Source organism: Porites lutea, chromosome 5 (assembly GCF_958299795.1).
Source record: "Porites lutea chromosome 5, jaPorLute2.1, whole genome shotgun sequence".
Taxonomy (NCBI): Eukaryota; Metazoa; Cnidaria; class Anthozoa; order Scleractinia; family Poritidae; genus Porites; species Porites lutea.
The window spans coordinates 4,646,269-4,670,751 of NC_133205.1; the positions used below are offsets into that span (position 1 = coordinate 4,646,269).

The window sequence follows — 24,483 nt, forward strand, 5'->3', positions numbered from 1 at the left end:
TACCAACAGGCCATGATCTACAACATCAAAGGCCTGTTTCGGCAGTTTGATGATTTCATCGGAGCTAATTGATGTTAGCCATTAATTGCAGGCGACAAGAGGACCCCGCAGCCTAATCTTCACTTGGTCAGCGGCATTTTACTGTATAGCGAGATTTTTCTCGATCTGTCCACACTCTTGAGATTCCCTCTCCCACATCTCAACCAACCCCTAAAATATACAATGCTACTGCACTACTCACACACCCCTAATATACATTAAACATTTTAAATACGTCAAGTACAACGACGCCAAAATATACGCTCCCACACCGTCTTGTTATTAAACATTTTGCATTGTTGTGTGTTTTACTCAAAAAAGTGCGATAACTTGCATTTTTTCTCAACGATAATCGTGTCTTTTGTGAAGTCATATCTCGTAACCCATAGTAACCGTCTGACAGCAAAATTTGCCAGAATGTTTCTTTCTGTATGGAATAAGTGAATAACCAGAGGAGAGAAAAATATTCTCACCACTCCTACACAGACCCCGCTTGTAGGTTACAGAAATGCACTCTGGGAATGCCCATTATTCATCATCACCAATCATCATCATCATCATCATCATCATTTTTATTTAATTCTAGATTCTCCTCCAAAGCTCTTACAAGCTGGAAAGTTCAACGCTACGAATGTCATTGTTGGGGTAACGCGGGACGATGGTGGCAATATATTAAAAGGGATACTAGGTAAAAATCCTATCCACTTATCCCACGATTATTAGTCAAACAAGTTCGAGACAGAAATTAATCAGCTTATAGCCTGAACTGATGGAGACGTTGTGATCTAGAGGTTAACACTTCTGTGGGATAGGCTTTGAACATTGCCATCGCGTTGTTTCCAAAGAGGGTCCGGACACTCAAAGGATAGATGGCGCTATCAAATGCATAACAGTTGACATTAAAATTTTGCGTTTAATAACAGTGACTTACTCTACAATAAAAAATGGATCGCCTGTATAAACACTTGAGTTAGCAGTAAACCTATCTGTGCACCCTTGCGTCAGAAAAAGCTTCAAGCCCTAACCCAAAAATTCCTAAACTTAATTTACACAAACTTATTAGCATATTTTTCTCCGTATTGTGTAGTTCCAAAAAATGTCCATACCCCTCCTACCGGAGGACACTTTTGCTTTAGAGCCCCCACCCCCTGAAATTTCCATCCTAGGGAGTATGGATATTTTCTGGAACTACACATTACTTCAAATACTTGAAATATTTTTGTATTTAAGGTAATACTAAAGGTCTCAACATTTCACACGGCATTTCAAGGGCACTCTTCAAGAAAGAGATAAAGAACAGACTTTGGACCCGGCATCAAACCGAGAGAATCACAGACTTGCTTATTTATGAATACACAAACTGGTCTGACGTCGGCAATCCCTATGTGCTACGCGAGCAGCTCATCCATCTCTTTACAGACTCGTTCTTCAAAGCTCCCGCTGTGGAGTCTGCGGAATTTTTTGTGAAGAAGCAAGTTCCAACGTACTTTTACCAACTCGAGATGGCTCCCAAGTTTGTGCTTGGTATTCCCATACCAGAATATAACGGGATATATCACGGGGCAGATGTTTTGTACACGTTTGGCTTTCCTCTTGTGACGCAGAAAAATCAAACAAGTGAAATTCAAATAAGATTTGCTAAGAGCTTTATGACGTTGTGGAGTAATTTTGCCAAGACTGGGTAAGTATAAATTTTAGTACTCTATTTCAAAGCCTTTCTTACTTGGCTTCCCTTTCAGGCCAAGTGATAGAAAAATTGTTTTCTTGAATGTCGTGAATTGGTACTTTCCAGGAACTTCCAAGTCATAACCGCCTCCTCAATTACCGATACTGCCCTTTAGGACTACCCTGACCCCTTTACCTTAACATTGATTACTTGAGTTGGATACTAATATCGTTTTCGGGATACCCGCCCTCCTTTAAGCGGTCAATCTTTATAAGACGTGAGGGTTCGCACGCACTTTGAAAGTCCTTGAATGATTGCAGTCGATGCTGGGAAATCCTTGAATTTCAATGCTACCTTTATAGTTTAAGTAGATTTCAAAGAAAAAGGAGCAAACACAGAGAGACCTTGATTAAATTACTCGTGTTTTTGAAGAACTAAAAATATATAGACTCAAGGCTCTTTTTTGCACTAAACTGAGTCCTTGACAAATAAAAAATGTGTCCTTGAATTCCTTGAATTTTTTGTTCAAAAAAAGGGTACGAACCCTGTAAGACGCTCACTTTCTTCGGGGGTCACAACACATAACAATAGATCACGAGTAGTTCCTGATTCTCTCCTCGTGTCAACTTCATCTCGCCTGCGAACAGACTCCCAGGGGCACGATGAGGTATGCCCCTTCTCCCTCGACCTTCTTGGCTGTCCTACACGCCACGAGAGCCTGCTAATAGGCCAGCCTTCCTCGCGCGTCCCAGTTTTCACGTGCGCTTACGTTTTTTGCTGGATCTACTGTCCCTGAGGAAATGCGGGACTACTCCCAGCCAAGCTTGACAGAAGTTTGATTGTAATTTGAATGAATGGAATTGCGTGCCAGAAGGCAATTTGACACGACACTAACCCTGATTTCATGCCAAGTCTCAATTTGGCTAATATTTCTTCAAGGAAGATTAGTGTTACAGTTTATAATTTCGTGCTAGGCTTAATCTAATACGTTAGGCTTCTGTAATAAAAACCCATAGGCAAAGGTATTGGCATAGTCATGCGTCACTGGCGTGACTACGTTATAAACTAAACCAAACCATCTAAGAATCTTGATATAGTCAAGTGGGTAAAACACATTGTTTTATATTGCTAGGAATCCCAATTCTCCGACACCTTTGGAGACAACGTGGCCGCAGTACTCAGCTGAGCGAGAGGAATATATTGGCCTGGGCGCGAACTTGACAGTTAGGTCCAAAATGCGTCCAGAAAAGATGGCGCTGTGGAACGAGTTTCTACCAGAACAGTTAGTGGAAGAACCAACCACAGAAAGCCCCAAGCCGACCACAACTGAGGCAATACCTAATGATAAGAATGGTGAGTATTTCTTCGTGTTTAAAATGTCAAACTAGCAAGGATCCTCACTAACTTTGGATTCTTAAAATGTCATGATATACATGTAGAGCGTATAGAATCAGGTTAGTTTTTATATGCACGTGAAAACGGGAAAAACCAATACATTTTAAGAAAAGAGCTATTTAATAAGATACGCATGACCACGTATATCCTGTACACTGTTACATTTTCTGAGAGCTGTCACAGAAAAATGGTTACAATAATACCGTTCTCAAGCATTGGCTTGTGAGTCATATTCGAAGAGGCACTTGTCAAACCCACTTGTGGGCATAATAATCAATGCACGAGAAAACTGTGACAATCAATGACTGAGGTTATAATTTTCAACTTCCCTCAGTTTCGCTCCGAATGGTCGCGTCACGGGGCGGTGCTCTTTAGGCCTTTTCGCTCAAACTTAAAACGTGCCTTTCATGACCATAATGTTTGTAACTATTTTTTTTAATATCCATTTCTAGAATTTTGTATATTTAATCTTTACTTGATTTTTGTTCAATTTTTTTTGTTCAATTTTTGATTGAGGGTTACGCGTATATTATCTGTGGACATCAGGTGAAACCCTCATTGAAAAAGTATCTATCTATATATTAGGCCATACGAGATACCTCTTTTGCCCGCACGAAAACCATACCAGATAGGGTCTCTGTTCACACTTAACAACGGTCATTTCGGCGCGATTTCTGTAACGGAGCGATGCTGCGCCGCGCGGAAAGAAACTGAATGAATTGAATGATTTTGCTCCTTTTTGCTAATTTCTAGTATTTTGGAGTAATTGTCATAGGGGGCGTCTAATAAAATGTTAACAGCGCAGAGAGGGCGTTTATTGGATATAGGGCCGTTTATTAGGTCATTTACGGTTCGTAGTTGACTGTCTTTTCTCCAATTTAGATAAACTGGTGATGATACTCGCCATCTTAACAGGAGTATTTGGTGCTGTAGGTGTAATCTTACTTGTTGTTCTTATCGTCATTTGCCGCAAAGTACCAACACGTCGGCGACAGGAGCTGGAACTTTAAGCATACCTAAAGCTTTGTGGCAAGAATCAAACCCTAACGAACAGCCTGTTTTAGAACTTGGAGGATCATGGCTCTTATGTTCCTGCAAGAGATCACTTTCAGACTCGACAAACGGCCTGTAAAGCTGGAAAGGTTAAGACCGCACAGTTTTGATTTGGAATTTTGAAATATACAAGAGTTTTTGTTCTTTTTTTTTTGTAATGGCTTCTTGGAGAAGAAACTTATCTTTACAGAGACTGCTTTTTGTGGCTTACTGCCTCTTAGAGGCTGTACGCCACAATGTTATCGCGTTGAGTGATTGAGTGTAACAAAAGAATCCGAGCCGACGAACTCTACCGATTTCGATCCGATATTCACCGATCTTAGCCCCTTTTTGTTTCGGAACATCGTCGGTTGTTCAACGTTTGTCGAGGATAGCTTCGAATAGCCTCGAATGTTACTCGGAATTAATACGTGATCACACGAGAAATTTTCGATTTACCATGTGCTCTTAATTTTGTCGCCGTCGCCAATGGAAGGTGAGTTCTTCATTCATAATGAGTTTACACTACCTATATAATTAGGTGTAAGAATCAATTGCAGCTGTTTTCGCATTGATGGAGAACTTGTTAGCAGAGAATTCAGTTACCAGTTTTCCAGAAAATGTATTACTCCATCGAAGCGCGATCGAGTGTTTAGTGCAGCTGAACATCTTAGCCTCGTGGCGATCTCAAAACCTTATCAAGAGTCAAGTCCTTCGGGCAGCGGATTATCTCCTTCAAGGGGAGCGAATAATCTAAGACAGACGCTTAAGAAAATGCTTAAAAAAGCAGTCCCTGTTTCGTCTGTTTTATCCAGTATTGCTGCAAATCATGTCAGGGGCACCCAACGAGAGTATAGTTCAAAACCACATAAACGTAGCATTGTTGAACGTACTTTAGTATGTAAACAGTAGATAAAGGCTTATTTTTATCCCCTAAAAATTTTTCATCTGTTCGGATTTCCTAGCTGAAAGTATAGTGATCAGAAAATTCTAGAGATCAAAATTTACCTTTTCGAAAATTTCAACCAGAAAAAAGGCTCCCGAAAATTCTAGGTGACCTTTTTAGGGAAAAAATCTGTTAAAAATGGGCAATTATACGATTTTTTTGAAGTTTGAAAATCCTAGGAGAGGCAGGCAAGCAAGAAATTTGTCAGAAAATGATCCGAAAATTCTAGACCTCAAATCGTCTTCCGAACAGATGATTTTCCGAAAATTGTCGTTGGGTGCCCCTGTTCATGTTAAACTCTAGAAAACACGATTCGTCTGGTGAGAAGAATCTAAAGCTACTATTCAACAAAAGAGTCAAAACAGATATATAATTCATCTAAACGAAGCCGTTGTTATTCCTTCAGCTTAGTGTTCTGCTTTGTTGTGCCACGTTTTTGTGAGAGATCGTAGATCACAAGCTCAGTTCGTTTAGTATAGCTTTTGTTGTTTTCGTCTCTTGTTTCGTATCATATGACTCTTCAGTGACACTGGTCACTTGCTATTTGTTACGCTTGCCCTTCTTTCGTGACATAGCATGTTCCTTAGCGTGTTTGTTTTCCTTTTTACATTATAGTGTAGTTTTACTCTCCTACAGTCGAACCTCCCGTAAGTGACCACCTAAAATGCAACGACTGAGTGGTTGCTTACAAGAATCGAACCACAGGGAGCCTTTTCCGAGAAGAGGTCCTGGAACATCTTTATGGAAGATAATTTATTGCACGCGATGTCTTAGTTAAGACATGTGCAGTTCCGTGTTCTCACTAAAGTTCTTCGCATATTCTAAATAGTATAGTGCTCACAACGAACATAGAGATAAGAGAATGCGTCAAGTGGTCGTTTACAAGAGGTTAAGTAATGATCCGGGTAAGGTGGATAGCAATTTCTTTTGTTATGCGGCAACGGTGCTTTCCCCACATAGGAATGTTCTCATTTTTACACAGAAAATGCATAAACCTACATGAAGGCCGTCTACGCAATAAAATGCATTTACACTCCACTTTGAAAGGGTGTTTTTTTGTGTTTAAAGATTTTGACCAATCACAAGAGTTGAGAACAATAGCCAAGAAGAGTTTACAATTTTACATGTTCCCCACATAGGATTTCTTTGTTATTCAAACTGAGACCAGATTTTGCTATATGGAAGATGGTTGGAAAGTAAGGATGAATATATGTACTGCTTTATGAAATTTTGTTCATTTCTGCTGTTTAAGCCAATCAGAAGTAAGTACAGACAAAAGAAAAGTCGGCACCTTTTTTGCATTCCAACATGTTCGTTGCCGTTGTTGCTATCGTTCTTATCTGGACCGTTTCTTAAATATACAAAATTCTAGAAAGTCCTACTTAAAAAAAAGTAAGGATGAATATATGTACCGCTTTATGAAGTTTTGTTAACTTTTGCTGTTTAAGCCAATCAGAAGTAAGTACAGACAATAGAAAAGTTAGCACCGTTTTTGCATTCCAACATGTTCGTTGCCGTTGTTGCTATCGTTCTTATCTGGACCGTTTCTTAAAGACAATGGAAAATCATTGACCGTCATGCCCAAAAAGTGGTCGCGGTCGCTTACAGGAGGTGGTCGTTTACTAGAGGTTCCAACTGTAAAGCTTTGACTGGGAAAATTTTAGTGCTTTGGATTGGCGGTCGTTTATGGGAGGTGGTCGCACATGGAGGTTCGACTGTAGTCGTATTGTTTAGCCGTGTTAGTAATTTTTAGCATCGTTTCCTTTTAGCGCTATTGCCCTGTCTTATTAACAGTGTTACTTGAAATAATCAAAATAGTTATTTGGCTTTTAAGATTCATAGATGGTTTACATATAATACAAACCTTAAGCAAGCATCGATCTCAAATAAAAACTATTACGTTGCGTCAAACTCAACTCTTTGTTATTTTCTGACTTATATGTTGGACTGGTGCCTATTAAACATTAGCAGGACATGTTCCCCCCTGTATCACGATGTCACACTAGCAGACTGCATTCCCACATTTTTCTTGCTATTCGTTCTACTCTGGTTTCGTTGTTGTTATTCCATTTTGATTTAGCTTATACTAAATGCTGTAGGAAGTCTGCAAATGTGAGACGTTGTCCCTTATTGAGGTGAAGCTATACAGTAAGCCACATGCAGTCATAGACTGCCTATTTTTTAGGAACGCTTAGATTATCCGTTTAAGGGCCTGTTTCAAACGTCGTGCTACTGCCGTGCTAAGCTGGCTCGACTGTAGCTCGACTGCAGCACGACACTAGCACGACTTGGTTTCAGACGTCGAATTTAATTGAGTCGAATAGAACAACTGTTTTCGAAAACAAAACACAGAAATAAAGAAACGGTTTAGCAATTTTTTTTATGTATTCTAATGTATTTATAATTTATGAATTGAATTCGGCGCGGCGGTAGCACGACGTTTGAAACCAAGTCGAGCTACTGCCGTGTAGCACGGCAAGGATTGCCTTGCTACACGGCTTGGTAGCACGACTGGTTTCAAACGTCGCATTACAGTCATGCTAAAGTCGAATCTAATTCGGTCAATTGAGTTCGGCACGGCAGTAGCACGACGTTTGAAACGGGCCTCAGACTAGAAATACGTTATTGCAAAAACCTCGCAAAGCTCTGAAGGGTCAGCAGTAAGAATCATGACGGAAAACAGGCCAAAGGGAAATATAAGATTAAAAAACAAAGACTAAACAGAAAAAAACCGTACAAAGAAACAGAAAACAGTATCGCCGGGAGTAGAACCCGGTTCATCTGCACGTCCAATCAACTCCTTGCCCACTGCACCACAGTGCCAAACATGTTTTAGAGAATTAATTTTGTTATATCAAAACCATTTTTTTCTGCCATAGACGCTGTTTGACGCTGGTGGAGTTCAGTGTATTTAGCATGAATTCAAATATACATTTGAGGAAAGATGGCTTTAGCGGGTATTTCAAAGCTATTTCGAATTATTTCGGGTTCAACGGACTCTCACTCGGCAGTCTTGTAAAACAGTATGTCGATAGTTTTTAGTCTAATTAATTGTAATCAGATTTTTACTCTATTATTACTGAAGATTTCATCGGGTTTTAAATAAAGGATCTACCTACCTAACTACTTACCTATCAGTAGATCGCAAGATCAATGGATCAAAAGATTGCAAGATCAGTGTATCAGTAGATCTCTAGATCGGTGGATCAGTAGATCACGAGATCGGTGGATCAGTAGATGGGTTGATCAGTAGATCGCAAGATCGGCAGATCTGTAGATCGCTAGATCGGTGGATCAGTAGATCTCTAGATCGGTGGGTCAGCAGGTCGCAAGATCGCTGGATCTGTAGATCGCTAGATCGGTGGATCAGTAGATCGCTAGATCAGTCGATCAGTAGATAGCTAAATCGGTGAATAAATAGATCGCTATTTCTGTGGATCTGTAGATCGCTACATCAATGGATCTGTACATCACTTGATAAGTAAATCTGTAGATCGCTAGCTCCTTGGATAAGCAGATCGCAAGATCGGTGGATCAGTAGACCGCAAGATCGGTGGATCAGTAGATCACTACATCGGTAAATCGGTAGATCACTATGTAAGTGGATCTGTAAAACGCTAGATCAGTGGATCAACAGGTCGCTAAATTGGTGGCTTAGTAGATCGCTAGATAAGTGGATCAGTAGATCGAAGGATCGGTGGATCAGTAGATCGCAAGATCGGTGGATCTGTAGATCGCTAGATTGGTAGATCAGTAGATGGCAAGATTGGTGAATCGGTAGATCGCCAGATTAGTGGATCAGTAGATCGCTAGATCGATGGATCGGTAAATCGGTAGATCAGTGGATCAGTAGATCGCTAGATCTGTGAATCAGTGGATCACTAGATCGGTGGGTCAGAAGGTCGCAAAATCTGTGGTTCTGTAGATTGCTACGTTGGTAAATCAGTTGATCTGTAGATCGGTGGATTAGTAGATCGCTAGATTGGTGGATAAGTAGATCGCAAGGTAGGTGGATCAGTAGATGGTTGGATACGTTTATCACCAGATCGCTACATTGGAGGAGATCATTAGTGGATCTGTAGATCGCTAGATCGGTTGATCAGTAGCTCACTAGATCAATGGATAAGTAGATCGCTAAATCGGTGGAACAGTAGATCGCAAGATCGGTTGATCGGTAGATCGGTGGATCGCTGGAACACTTGATAACTGGATCTGAAGATCGCTAGATCGGTGGATCAGTGGATCGCTAGATCAGTAGATCGCTAGATCGGTGGATCAGTAGACAGCAACATCGGTGGATCAGTAGATCACTAAATCGGTGAATCAAAAGAGCACTATATAAGTGGATCTGTAGATCGCTAGATCAGTGGATCAATAGGTCGCTAGATTGGTGGCTTAGTGGATTGCTAGATCAGTGGATCAGTAGATCGAAGGATCGGTGGATCAGTAGATGCCTGGATCGGTGGATCGGTAGTCACTTAATAAGTGGATTTGTCCATCCCTAGATCGGTGGATCAGTAGATCGTTAGATCGGTGGTTTAGTGGATCGCGAGGTGATCGGTAGATCTGTGGATTAGTAGATCGCTAGATTGGTGGATCGGTAGATCTCTTGATAAGTGGAGCTGTAGATCGCTAGATCGGTGAATCGGTAGATCTGTAGATCAGTGGAAAATCACTTTACCGGTAGATCAGTAGATTCCTACATCGGTGGATCAGTAGATCCCTAGATCGGTGGATTGGTAGTCACTTAATAAGTGGATGTGTCCATCCCTAGATCGGTGGATCAGTAGATCGCTAGATCGGTGGATAAATAGATCGCAAGGTAGGTGGATCAGTAGATGGCTGGACACGTTGCTCACCAGATCGCTACATTGGAGGATCGGTAAATCAGATCATTAGTGGATCTATAGATGGGTTGGTCAGTAGATCACTAGATCGATGGATCAGTAGATCGCTAGATCGGTGGAACAGTAGATCGCAAGATCGGTTGATCGCAGGATCGCTGAAACACTTGACAACTGGATCTGTAGATCGCTGGATCGGTGGATCAGTGGATCGCTAGATCAGTAGATCGCTAGATCGGTGGATCAACAGACCGCAAGATCAGTAGATCACTACATCGGTGAATCGGTAGATCACTATATAAGTGGATCTGTAGATCGCTAGATCAGTGGATCAGTAGATCCAAGGATCGGTGGATGAGTAGATCCCTAGATCGGTGTTTCTGTAGATCGCAAGATCGGTGGATCTGTACATCGCTAGATTGGTTGATCAGTAGATAGTAAGATTGGTGAATCGGTAGATCGCCAGATTAGTGGATCAGTAGATCGCTAGATCGGTGGATGGGTAGATCGGTGGATCAGTAGATCGCTAGATCTCTGGATCAGTGGATCGCTAGATAAGTGGATCAGAAGGTCGCAAGAACTGTGGTTCTGTAGATCGCTAGGTTGGTAAATCAGTTGATCTGTAGATCAGTGCATTAGTAGATCGCTAGGTTGGTGGATCGGTAGATCTTTTGATAAGTGGATCTGTAGATCGCTAGATCGGTGAATCGGTAGACCTGTAGGTCAGTGGATCATCACTTTATCGTTGGTTCAGTCGGTCACTCTGTAGATCACTAGATCGGTGGATCAGTAGATCGCAAGAAGGTGGATCAGTAGATCGTTAGACTGGTGGATCAGTTAATCCCAAGATCGGTGGATTAGTAGATGCCTCAATTGGTGGATCGGTAGAACAATTGATAAGTGGGTCAGTAGATCGCTGGATCGGCCGATCTGTAGATCACTAGATCGGTGGATCAGTAGATCCCTAGATCGGTGGTTTAGTAGATCGCTAGGTGATCGGTAGATCTGTGGATTAGTAGATCGCTAGATTGGTGGATCGGTAGATCTCTTGATAAGTGGATCTGTAGATCGCTAGAACGGTGAATCGGTAGATCTGTAGATCAGTGGATCATCATTTTATGGGTAGATCAGTAGATTCCCACGTCGGTGGATCAGTAGATCCGTAGATCGGTGGATCGGTAGTCACTTAATAAGTGGATGTGTCTATCCCTAGATCGGTGGATCAGTAGATTGCTAGATCGGTGGAACGGTAGATCGCAAGATCGGTTGATCGGTAGATCGCTAGATCAGTGGATCGGTAGATCTTGATAACTGGATCTGTAGGTTGCTAGATCGGTGCATCAATGGATCGCTAAATCAGTAGATCGCTAGATCGGTGGATCGGTTGACCGCAAGATCGGTGGATCAGTAGATCACTACATCGGTGAATCGGTGGATCACTATATAAGTGGATCTGTAGATCGCTAGATAAGTGGATCAGTACATCGAAGGATCGGTGGATCAGTAGATCCCTAGATCGGTGTATCTGTAGATCGCTAGATTGGTGGATCAGTAGATAGCAAGAGTGGTGAATCGGTAGATCGCCAGATTAGTGGATCAGTAGATCGCTAGATCGATGGATCGGTAGATCGGTAGAGCAGTGGATCAGTAGATCGCTAGATCTGTGGATCAGTGGATCGCTAGATCGGTGGATCAGAGGGTCGCAAGATCTGTGGTTCTGTAGATCGCTACGTTGGTAAATCAGTTGATCTGTAGATCAGTGCATTAGTAAATCGCTAGAATGGTGGATCCGTAGATCTCTTGATGAGCGGATCTGTAGATCCCCAGATCGGTGAATCGGAAGATCTGTATATCAGTGGATCATCACTTTATCGGTGGTTCAGTCGGTCACTCTGCAGATCACTAGATCGGTGGATCAGTAGATCGCAAGATCGGTGGATCAGTAGATCGCTAGACTGGTGGATCAGTTAATCGCAAGATCGGTGGATTAGTAGATCGCTCGATCGGTGGATTGGTAGAAGAATTGATAATTGGATCTGTAGATCGCTGGATCGGCCGACCTGTAGATCACTAGATCGGTGGATCAGTAGATTGCAACATCGGTGGATCAGTAGATCGCTATATCGGTGGTTCTGTAGGTTGATAGATCGGTGGATCAGTAGATCGCTATATCGGTGGTTTAGTAGATCAGTGGTTCTGTAGGTCCATAGATCGGTGGATCAGCTGATCGCTAGATTGGTGGTTTAGTAGATCGCTAGGTGATCGGTAGATTTGTGAATTAGTAGATCGCTAGATTGGTGGAACGATAGATCTCTTGTTAAGTGGATCTGTAGATCGCTAGATCGGTAGATAAGTAGATTGCAAGGTAGGTGGATCAGTAGATGGCTAGATACGTTGATCACCAGATCGCTACATTGGAGGATCGGTAAATCAGATCATTAGTGGACCTGTAGATCGCTAAATCGGTTGATCAATAGATCACTAGATCGATGGATCAGTAGCTCGCTAGATCAGTGGAACAGTAGATCGCAAGATCGGTTCATCGATAGATCGCTAGATCGGTGGATCAATGGAACACTTGATAACTGGATCTGTAGGTCGCTAGATCCGTACACCAGTGGATCGCTAGATCAGTAGATCGCTAAATCGGTGGATCAGTAGACCGCAAGATCGGTGGATCAGTAGATTACTACATCCGTCAGTCGGTAGATCACTATATAATTGGATCTGTAGATCGCTAGATAGGTGGATCAATAGGTCGCTAGATTGGTGGCTTAGTAGATCGCTAGATCAGTGGATCAGTAGATCCAAGGATCGGTGGATCAGTAGATCCCTAGATCGGTGTTTCTGTAGATCGTAAGATCGGTGGATCTGTACATTGCTAGATTGGTGGATCAGTAGATACCAAGATTGGTGGATCCGTAGATCGCCAGATTAGTGGATCAGTAGATTGGTAGATCGGTGGATCAGTAGATCGCTAGATCGGTGGATCAGTAGATCAATAGATCGCTAGATCTGTGGATCAGTGTGGATCGCTAGATTGGTGGATCGCAAGGTCGCAACATCTGTGGTTCTGTAGATCGCTAGGTTGGTAAATCAGTTGATCTGTAGATCGGTCGATTAGTAGATCAGAAGATCGGTGGATTAGTAGATCGCTAGATTGGTGGATCGGTAGATCTCTTGATAAGTGGATCTGTAGATCGCTAGATCGGTGAATCGGTAGATCTGTAGATCAGTGGACCATCACATTATCGGTAGATCAGTAGATTCCTACATCGGTGGGTCAGTAGTCACTTAAAAGGTGGATGTGTCCATCCCTAGATCTGTGGATCAGTAGATCGCTAGATCGGTGGATCAGTAGACCGCAAGATCGGTGGATAAGTAGATCACTACATCGGTGAGTCGGTAGATCACTTTATAAGTGGATGTGTAGATCGCTAGATCAGTTGATCAATAGGTCGCTTGATTGGTGGCTTACTAGATCGCTAGATCAGTGGATCGGTGGATCAGTAGATCCCTAGATCGGTGTTTCTTTAGATCGCAAGATCGGTGGATCTGTAGATCGCCAGATTAGTGGATCAGTAGATCGCTAGATCGGTGGATCAGTAGATCGCTACATCTGTGGATCAGTGGATCGCTAGATCGGTGGATCAGAAGGTCGCAAGATCTGTGGTTCTGTAGATCGCTAGGTTGGTAAATCAGTTGATCTGTAGATTGGTGGATTAATAGTTCAGAAGATCGGTGGATTAGTAGATCGCTAGATTGGTGGATTGGAAGATCTCTTGATAAGTGGATGTGTAGATCGCTAGATCGGTGAATCGGTAGACCTGTAGATCAGTGGATCATCACTTTATCGGTGGTTCAGTCGGTCACTCTGTAGATCACTAGATTGGTGGATCAGTAGATCGCTAGACTGGTGGATCAGTTAATCGCAAGAATGGTAAATTAGTAGATCGCTCGATCGGTGGATCGGTAGAACAATTGATGAGTGGATCTGTAGATCGCTGGATCAGCCAATCTGTAGATCACTAGACCGGTGGATACAGATTGCAAGATCGGATTGATTTTGACTTGATTTGATTCGGTGGATCAGTAGATCGCTATATCGGTGGTTCTGTAGGTCGATAGATCGGTGGATCAGTAGATCGCTATATCGGTGGTTTAGTAGATGGGTTGATCAGTAGATCGCAAGGTCGGCAGATCTGTAGATCGCTAGATCGGTGGATCAGTAGATCTCTAGATCGGTGGGTCAGCAGGTCGCAAGATCGCTGGATCTGTAGATCGCTAGATCGGTGGATCAGTAGATCGCTAGATCAGTCGATCAGTAGATAGCTGAATCGGTGAATAAATAGATCGCTATTTCTGTGGATCTGTAGATCGCTACATCAATGGATCTGTACATCACTTGATAAGTAAATCTGTAGATCGCTAGCTCCTTGGATAAGTAGATCGCAAGATCGGTGGATCAGTAGACCGCAAGATCGGTGGATCAGTAGATCACTACATCGGTAAATCGGTAGATCACTATATAAGTGGATCTGTAAAACGCTAGCTCAGTGGATCAATAGGTCGCTAGATTGGTGGCTTAGTAGATCGCTAAATCAGTGGATCAGTAGATCGAAGGATCGGTGGATCAATAGATCGCAAGATCGGTGGATCTGTAGATCGCTAGATTGGTAGATCAGTAGATGGCAAGATTGGTGAATCGGTAGATCGCTTGATTAGTGGATCAGTAGATCGCTAGATCGATGGATCGATAAATCGGTAGATCAAAGGATCAGTGGATCAGTAGATCGCTAGATCTGTGGATCAGTGGATCGCTAGATCGGTGGGTCAGAAGGTCGCAAAATCTGTGGTTCTGTAGATTGCTACGTTGGTAAATTAGTTGATCTGTAGATCTGTGGATTAGTAGATTAGAAGATCGGTGGATTAGTAGATCGCTGGATTGGTGGATAAGTAGATCGCAAGGTAGGTGGATCAGTAGATGGTTGGATACGTTTATCACCAGATCGCTACATTGGAGGATCGGTAAATCAGATCATTAGTGGATCTGTAGATCGCTAGATCGGTTGATCAGTAGCTCACTAGATCAATGGATCAGTAGATCGCTAAATCGGTGGAACAGTAGATCGCAAGATCGGTTGATCGGTAGATCGGTGGATCGCTGGAACACTTGATAACTGGATCTGTAGATCGCTAGATCGGTGGTTCAGTGAATCGCTAGATCAGTAGATCGCTAGATCGGTGGATCAGTAGACAGCAACATCGGTGGATCAGTAGATCACTAAATCGGTGAATCAAAAGAGCACTATATAAGTGGATCTGTAGATCGCTAGATCAGTGGATCAATAGGTCGCTAGATTGGTGGCTTAGTGGATTGCTAGATCAGTGGATCAGTAGATCGAAGGATCGGTGGATCAGTAGATGCCTGGATCGGTGGATCGGTAGTCACTTAATAAGTGGATTTGTCCATCCCTAGATCGGTGGATCAGTAGATCGCTAGATCGGTGGTTTAGTGGATCGCGAGGTGATCGGTAGATCTGTGGATTAGTAGATCGCTAGATTGGTGGATCGGTAGATCTCTTGATAAGTGGAGCTGTAGATCGCTAGATCGGTGAATCGGTAGATCTGTAGATCAGTGGAAAATCACTTTATCGGTAGATCAGTAGATTCCTACATCGGTGGATCAGTAGATCCCTAGATCGGTGGATTGGTAGTCACTTAATAAGTGGATGTGTCCATCGCTAGATCGGTGGATCAGTAGATCGCTAGATCGGTGGATAAGTAGATCGCAAGGTAGGTGGATCAGTAGATGGCTGGACACGTTGCTCACCAGATCGCTACATTGGAGGATCGGTAAATCAGATCATTAGTGGATCTATAGATGGGTTGGTCAGTAGATCACTAGATCGATGGATCAGTAGATCGCTAGATCGGTGGAATAGTAGATCGCAAGATCGGTTGATCGCAGGATCGCTGAAACACTTGACAACTGGATCTGTAGATCGCTAGCTCGGTGGATCAGTGGATCGCTAGATCAGTAGATCGCTAGATCGGTGGATCAGTAGACCGCAAGATCAGTAGATCACTACATCGGTGAATCGGTAGATCACTATATAAGTGGATCTGTAGATCGCTAGATCAGTGGATCAGTAGATCCCTAGATCGGTGTTTCTGTAGATCGCAAGATCGGTGGATCTGTACATCGCTAGATTGGTTGATCAGTAGATAGTAAGATTGGTGAATCGGTAGATCGCCAGATTAGTGGATCAGTAGATCGCTAGATCGGTGGATGGGTAGATCGGTGGATCAGTAGATCGCTAGATCTCTGGATCAGTGGATCGCTAGATAAGTGGATCAGAAGGTCGCAAGATCTGTGGTTCTGTAGATCGCTACGTTGGTAAATCAGTTGATCTGTAGATCAGTGCATTAGTAGATCGCTAGATTGGTGGATCGGTAGATCTTCTGATAAGTGGATCTGTAGATCGCTAGATCGGTGAATCGGTAGACCTGTAGGTCAGTGGATCATCACTTTATCGGTGGTTCAGTCGGTCACTCTGTAGATCACTAGATCGGTGGATCAGTAGATCACAAGAAGGTGGATCAGTAGATCGCTAGACTGGTGGATCAGTTAATCCCAAGATCGGTGGATTAGTAGATGCCTCAATCGGTGGATTGGTAGAACAATTGGTAAGTGGATCTGTAGATCGCTGGATCGGCCGATCTGTAGATCACTATATCGGTGGATCAGTAGATCCCTAGATCGGTGGTTTAGTAGATCGCTAGGTGATCGGTAGATCTGTGGATTAGTAGATCGCTAGATTGGTGGATTGGTAGATCTCTTGATAAGTGCATCTGTAGATCGCTAGAACGGTAAATCGGTAGATCTGTAGATTCCTACATCGGTGGATCAGTAGATCCCTAGATCGGTGGATCGGTAGTCACTTAATAAGTGGATGTGTCTATCCCTAGATCGGTGGATCAGTAGATCGCTAGATCGGAGGATAAGTAGATCGCTAGATCGATGTACCAGTAGATCGCTAGATCGGTGGAACAGTAGATCGCAAGATCGGTTGATCGGTAGATCGCTAGATCAGTGGATCGGTAGAACACTTGATAACTGGATCTGTAGGTTGCTAGATTGGTGCATCAATGGATCGCTAAATCAGTAGATCGCTAGATCGGTGGATCGGTTGACCGCAAGATCGGTAGATCAGTAGATCACTTCATCGGTGAATCGGTGGACCACTATATAAGTGGATCTGTAGATCGCTAGATCAGTGGATCAGTACATCGAAGGATCGGTGGATCAGTAGATCCCTAGATCGGTGTATCTGTAGATCGCTAGATTGGTGGATCAGTAGATAGCAAGAGTGGTGAATCGGTAGATCGCCAGATTAGTGGATCAGTAGATCGCTAGATCGATGGATCGGTAGATCGGTAGAGCAGTGGATCAGTAGATCGCTAGATCTGTGGATCAGTGGATCGCTAGATCGGTGGATCAGAGGGTCGCAAGATCTGTGGTTCTGTAGATCGCTACGTTGGTAAATCAGTTGATCTGTAGATCAGTGCATTAGTAGATCGCTTGAATGGTGGATCCGTAGATCTCTTAATGAGTGGATCTGTAGATCCCGAGATTGGTGAATCGGTAGATCTGTAGATCAATGGATCATCACTTTATCGGTGGTTCAGTCGGTCACTCTGCAGATCACTAGATCGGTGGATCAGTAGATCGCTAGACTGGTGGATCAGTTAATCGCAAGATCGGTGGATTGGTAGAAGAATTGATAAGTGGATCTGTAGATCGCTGGATCGGCCGATCTGTAGATCACTAGATCGGTGGATCAGTAGATTGCAACATCGGTGGATCAGTAGATCGCTATATCGGTGGTTCTGTAGGTTGATAGATCGGAGGATCAGTAGATCAGTGGTTCTGTAGGTCCATAGATCGGTGGATCAGCTGATCGCTAGAGTGGTGGTTTAGTAGATCGCTAGGTGATCGGTAGATTTGTGGATTAGTAGATCGCTAGATTGGTGGAACGGTAGATCTCTTGATAAGTGGATCTGTCGATCGCTAGATCGGTGGATAAGTAGATTGCAAGGTAGGTGGATCAGTAGATGGCTAGATACGTTGATCACCAGATCGCTACATTGGAGGATCGGTAAATCAGATCATTAGTGGACCTGTAGATCGCTAAATCAATTGAACAGTAGATCGCAAGATCGGTTCATCGATAGATCGCTAGATCGGTGGATCAATGGAACACTTGATAACTGGATCTGTAGGTCGCTAGATCCGTACACCAGTGGATCGCTAGATCAGTAGATCGCTAAATCGGTGGATCAGTAGACCGCAAGATCGGTGGATCAGTAGATTACTACATCCGTCAGTCGGTAGATCACTATATAATTGGATCTGTAGATCGCTAGATAGGTGGATCAATAGGTCGCTAGATTGGTGGCTTAGTAGATCGCTAGATCAGTGGATCAGTAGATCCATAGATCGGTGGATCAGTGGATCGCTAGATCATTAGTTCGCTAGATCGGTGGATCAGTAGACCGCAAGATCGGTGGATCAGTAGATCACTACATCGATGAATCGGTAGATCACTTTATAAGTGGATGTGTAGATCGCTAGATCAGTGGATCAATAGGTCGCTTGATTGGTGGCTTACTAGATCGCTAGATCAGTGGATCGGTGGATCAGTAGATCCCTAGATCGGTGTTTCTTTAGATCGCAAGATCGGTGGATCTGTAGATCGCTAGGTTGGTGGATCAGTAGATAGCAAGATTGGTGAATCGGCAGATCGCGAGATTATTGGATAAGTAGATCGCTAGATCGGTGGATCAGTAGATCGCTACATCTGTGGATCAGTGGATCGCTAGATCGGTGGATCAGAAGGTCGCAAGATCTGTGGTTCTGTAGATCGCTAGGTTGGTAAATCAGTTGATCTGTAGATCGGTGGATTAGTAGATCAGAAGATTGGTGGATTAGTAGATCGCTAGATTGGTAGATCGGTAGATCTCTTGATAAGTGGATCTGTAGATCGCTAGATCGGTGAATCGGTAGATCTGTCGATCAGTGGATCATCACTTTATCGGTGGTTCAGTCGGTCACTCTGTAGATCACTAGATCGGTGGATGAGTAGATCGCAAGATCGGTGGATCAGTAGATCGCTAGACTGGTAGATCAGTTAATGCCAAGATCGGTGGATTAGTAGATTGCTCGATCGGTGGATTAGTAGATCGCTCGATCGGTGGATCGTTAGATCAATTGATAAGTGGATCTGTAGATCGCTAGATCGGCCGATCTGTAGATCACTAGATCGGTGGATCAGTAGATTGCAATATCGGTGGATCAGTAGATCGCTATATCGGTGGTTTAGTAGATCGGTGGTTCTGTAGGTCGAAAGATCGGTGGATCAGTAGATCGCTAGACTGGTGGATCAGTTAATTGCAAGATCGGTGGTTTTTTAGATTGCTCGATCGGTGGTTTAGTAGATCGCTTGATCGGTGGATCGGTAGATCAATTGATAAGTGGATCTGTAGATCGCTGGATCGGCCGATCTGTAGATCACTAGATCGGTGGATCAGTAGATTGCAAGATCGGTGGATCAGTAGATCGCTATATCGGTGGTTTAGTAGATCGGTGGTTCTATAGGTCGCTAGATCGGTGGATCAGTTGATCGCTAGATCGGTGGTTTAGTAGATCGCTAGGTGATCGGCAGATCTGTGGATGGCTAGATCGGTGGATCTGTAGATCGCTAGATTGGTGGATGTGTAGATCGGTAGATAAGTAGCCTGCGTAGCAAGCGTTTTCGTTTGGTCTCGGAGCAAAGAAAGACTGAGGAACGGGATTCTCGGTTTTGGCCGCGCGAGAAATGAAACAAGAGCCAAAAAATGAAAGTGGGGGGAGGGAGAGAGGAAGGAAGGAAACGCTTGCAGACAAACCCCTCGATTTTGAAAACCCTGTTCGCAAGCGAACGCAGCGCCTGATTGGCTCGGTTGGTCGAACAATGTTGACATGTGTCGATCAAAGGTTTGTTTCATACTGAGAGGATGGTATGGTACGTGACACGTATATTGATTTTCAGAGGTTGTTGTTTATTCTGGTCGGCAAGATTTGCCCTCCAATGTAAGAACATTTTCTTTGACCTCTTTTTGGCTCTTCTTGCAACTAAATAAGGGTTTCAGGTCGTTTAATTTCATTTAATCAGAATAACTAAAAGCGATTTTCTTTTGTTCTTGAATGCAATGGTTTCCTGCAATGTGTCATGCTGGGCCCAGCTCGTTAGTGTTTGTTTTGAGGGATGTTGAATTCTCTCAGATGGTGATTTACAGACTGTTCTGTAAGGCGGATTAAAAAGACAAATGTCCAAAGCCTGTATTGATCGTTCGGATTCATTGATATTTCAACATAAACGCCGTCCACGTGTTATTGGGTTCACATACGCGTCCTCTGAAGTTCATTTCCGCTCCACTGAAAGCCAAACATTTTATCGGTCAATTATGACAGCTGATGACAGCATTAAATGTCGGTGCGCGAACTAAGGCATTACAGGCCAAGTGGGTGGTTTTCAAAATCTCGGGGTTTGTCTGCAAGCGTTTCCTTCCTTTCTTCCCCACCCACTCCCCGCTCTTTTACTTGCGCCACTTTTCGCGCGGTCTTTGACTCTCGTTCCTCGTTCTTTGAACCTAAACCGCATGGAAACGCTTGCTACGCAGGCTAATGGATAAGTGGACCTTTAGATCGCGAGAGCGGTCAGTCAGTAGATAGCTAGATCGGTCGATCTGCAGATCGGTAGATGGGGAATCTATAGTTTGCTACCTTAGTGGCATATATTTTTTTGGTAGTTTGTAGAGCGTCAAATGGCCAAAATCGTTCCACGATTGACGACCATGATCGCGATGAGAAATCCGGCCGAAAACGATGTGCGATCGATGACAGCGATCGCGGCGCGATTAAATTCGGCCAAAAACGCTACGCAATTTTGACAGCGATCACGTCTCGATAACTTATAAATTTTTACAAGGTAAGAGAGATTACTTCAGTTGATTATATGATTCAAAGAATGACTGTTGGTAACGAATTATATTCAAGACAATATCAATTATATGCAAGACAATCTATGTGAATTTTAACAGAACTGCCAGGAATGGTTACAGTGTTTGAGCGATTTTTCCAGCTTGAATACAATGAAAGTTATACTCGAACATACACGGTGATGCGAGAGGGGTATCACTACTGTATGCCACTGGGTACAGCATTGGAAACACTCTTGGCTCTGAACTACAACTTATTCATTTTAACTGTGGAAATTATTGGCGTTGGTATCTACAGCATTGAGGATGGGGGATATAAAGTATTTGATTCTCATGCTAGAGATATGTATGGCAATAGTCATAGTCAAGGTACATGTGTTTCGTTGGAAATACCATCTATGCATGAATTATTACAATATTTTCAGAGCCTATATAGGAATGAGGATATATATGAACTTAAATGTGTACATATTGCCAACTTTGAAGTTGATGTTTGTTCAGGCAGTGTTGAGTATTATAGTATATCAACTGTTAATAGTTACCAATGTTCCTGTAAACAGTGCTGCACTATAGCAGTTTATGCAATGTGTTAATCTGTTATTACCTCGGCGGGGCGCGAAGTAACTGATTCGCGACGCTCAGGAATGTATCAAAGTTGACATTTTTGGGACAAGAATGGGCACGCTAAGTCAGTAAAAGAGAGAGCCGAATTAGTTCAATTTCTTTGATTTACTCTTTAACTTTTTCCAGGAAGAAAAAATTAGCATTTTTGCTTTCCCAGGATTTGAACCGATTAACTTGTGTGACCCGTTAAATCACGGGAAACTTTAATTTGAGGGATTAGCCGTTTGCGCTACTGGAACCCAAAGAAGTTCGGGATAGGAAAAATACCTATGAAATTATGCTCTAGTTTCGGGACAAAGGAAAACAGGAGTAACAAAAGGGAGCAAGGCGTAACAAGGGATTACAACGAGAAACAAAAGGTAACCAACGGGAATAAGGGGTAACAAAGGGAAACAAGGCGTAAAAAGGGGCAACAAGGGGTAACAAAGGAACAAAGGTAACAAGCGGTAACAAGGGGAAAACAAGGGGTAAAAAAGGGTAACAAAGGAGAAAGGGTAACAAAAGGTAACAAGGAGTAACAAGGCGTAACGAGGGTAACAAGGGGTAAGAAAGGTAACACGGGAGAACAAAGGGTAACAAGGGGTAACAAGGGGTAACAAGGGGCAACACAGGTAAAAAGGGATAACAACGGCAAAAAGGGGTAACAAGGGGTAACAAGAGTAACAAGGGGTAACAAGAGTAACAAGGGGTAACAAAGGGTAACAAGGCGTAACAAGGGGTAACAAAGGGTAAATAGGGATAACAAGGGTAACAAGGAATAACAAAGGTAACAAGGGGTAACAAAGGTAACAAGGGCTAGCAAGGGGTAACAAGGGTAACAACGGGTAACAACGGGTGACAAGGGGTAACAAGGGTAACAAGGGGTAACAAAAAAAAAACAAGGGGAAACAAGGGGTAACAAAGGGTAACAAAGGGTAACAAGGGTAACAAGGGGCAGCAAGGGGTAAAAAAAGTAACAAGGGGTAACAAGGGCTAAAAAGGGTAACAAGGGGCAACAAAGGTAACAAGGGGTAACAAGGGTTACAAGGGATAACAAGGGTAACAAGGAATAACAAGGGGTAACAAGGGGTAACAAGGGTAACAAGGGTAACAAGAGGTAACAAGGGGTAACAAAGGCTAAGAAAGGGTAACAAGGGGTAACAAGGGTAACAAGGGGTAACAAAGGGTAACAAGGGTATCAAGAGGTATAAAGGGGTAACAAACGGCAACAAGGGGTAAAAAATGGTAACAAGAGGTAAAAAGGGGTAACAAAGGGTAAGAAAGGGTAACAAGGGGTAACAAGGGAAAACAAGGGTAACAAGGAGTAACAAGGGGTAACAAGGGGTAACAAGGGTAACAAGAGGTAACAAGGGTAGCAAGGGGTAACAAGGGTAACAAGGGGTTACAAGGGGTAACAAGGGTAACAAGGGGTAGCAAGGGGTAACAAGGGTAACAAGAGGTAACAAGGGATAACAAGGGTTTAACAAGGGTAACAAGGGGTAACAAGGGGTAACAGAGGTAAGAAGGGGTAACAACGGTAACAAGGGGTAACAAGGGTAACAAGGGGTAATAAAGGGTAACAAGGGTATCAAGAGGTAAAAAGGGGTAACAAAGGGTAACAAGGGGTAACAAATGGTAACAAGAGGTAACAAGGGGTAACAAAGGGTAAGAAAGGGTAACAAGGGGTAACAAGGGTAACAAGGGTAACAAGAGGTAACAAGGGGTAACAAAGGGTAAGAAAGGGTAACAAGGGGTAACAAGGGTAACAAGAGGTAACAAGGGGTAACAAAGGGTAACAAGGGTAATAAGGGGTAACAAGGGTAACAAGAGGTAACAAGGGGTAACAAGGGGTAACAAAGAATAACAAAAGATAACAAAGGGTAACAAGGGGTAACAAGGGGTAACAAGGGCTAAGAAGGGGTAACAAGGGATAAGAAAGTGTAACAAGAGTAACAAGGGGTAACAGAGGTAAGAAGGGGTAACAAGGGTAACAAGGGGTAACAAGGGGTAACAAGGATAACAAGGGGTAACAGAGGTAAGAAGGGGTAACAAGGGTAACAAGGGGTAACAAGGGGTAACAAGGGTAACAAGGGGTAACAAGGGTAAAAAGGGGTAACAAGGGGTAAAAAGGGTAACAAAGGTAGGAAGGGGTAACAAGGGGTAACAAGGGGTAACAAGGGGTAACAACAACAGATTTCCCTACTGTTTTATATACTTTAACAAGTAAAATCTCTACCCTTGCTGAAACCTGGAAAAGGTACTGTACAGTATTCCTTTTGGGTAGAGCCTCCCAATACAGGCCATGACAGGGAGGCCCCCTCCAGAACAATGTAAGATTGAGCAAGCTTTTTTGACCTTAACCTGCACAGCAGGCTATGAAAAAACAAGGCGTGCATAAGAGCAGGGTGCGGGGTTAAGACTTGCACGTTATATTTGCACAAACACCTGCTATGTAAGCTAATTTAATTAGCTTTAATTATAACAGCTCACAACATCAATAAAGAGGAAAAAAATATATGGTTCTAGCTTTTGAGTCTCTACACAAAATCTTATGGTGTGACTACTCTAATGAAACCTTCTTCAGCGTTATTTACAAATATAGAAATGGCATTTTTGGTAAATTTAGGAAGGAGAATAAGATAAAGAAATGTTTAAGTTTACATTAAGTAAATCTTAAGTAGAATTTCCTACTGTATTAATAGATTGTCAGCATCCTTCAAAAGGTTCTTGGGGCTGCTCCTCAAAGAGAAGAGGTCCAAAATCTGTCAAATATTCAACACACTTTTACATGTGACATGATACAAGAATGTAGGGACTTTCTTTCCCTGTGTATATGGTTTTGATCGCATTTTGAGTCTACGCGTGTATAAAATTGTGTTCCAGTATTGTACGTGCCTAAAATATGATATAAGACA

At 42.9% G+C, this 24,483-nt stretch overlaps 2 protein-coding genes across 2 annotated transcripts in view; one reads left to right on the forward strand and one right to left on the reverse strand.

Moving 5' to 3' along the window:
* Window positions 1-4,110, forward strand: part of LOC140936886 (acetylcholinesterase-like) — a 62,201-nt gene extending 58,091 nt beyond the window's left edge. Inside the window, exons 3-5 of the mRNA XM_073386390.1 lie at window positions 1,270-1,720; window positions 2,838-3,058; window positions 3,983-4,110. Of these exons, the coding sequence (XP_073242491.1) occupies window positions 1,270-1,720; window positions 2,838-3,058; window positions 3,983-4,110 (800 nt within the window). The remainder of the gene's footprint in view (window positions 1-1,269; window positions 1,721-2,837; window positions 3,059-3,982) is intronic.
* A 19,945-nt stretch (window positions 4,111-24,055) lies between these two features.
* LOC140938806 (uncharacterized) overlaps window positions 24,056-24,483 on the reverse strand; it is a 6,401-nt gene continuing 5,973 nt past the window's right edge. Inside the window, exon 3 of the mRNA XM_073388335.1 lies at window positions 24,056-24,330. Within this exon, the coding sequence (XP_073244436.1) occupies window positions 24,309-24,330 (22 nt within the window). The 3' untranslated portion in view covers window positions 24,056-24,308. The remainder of the gene's footprint in view (window positions 24,331-24,483) is intronic.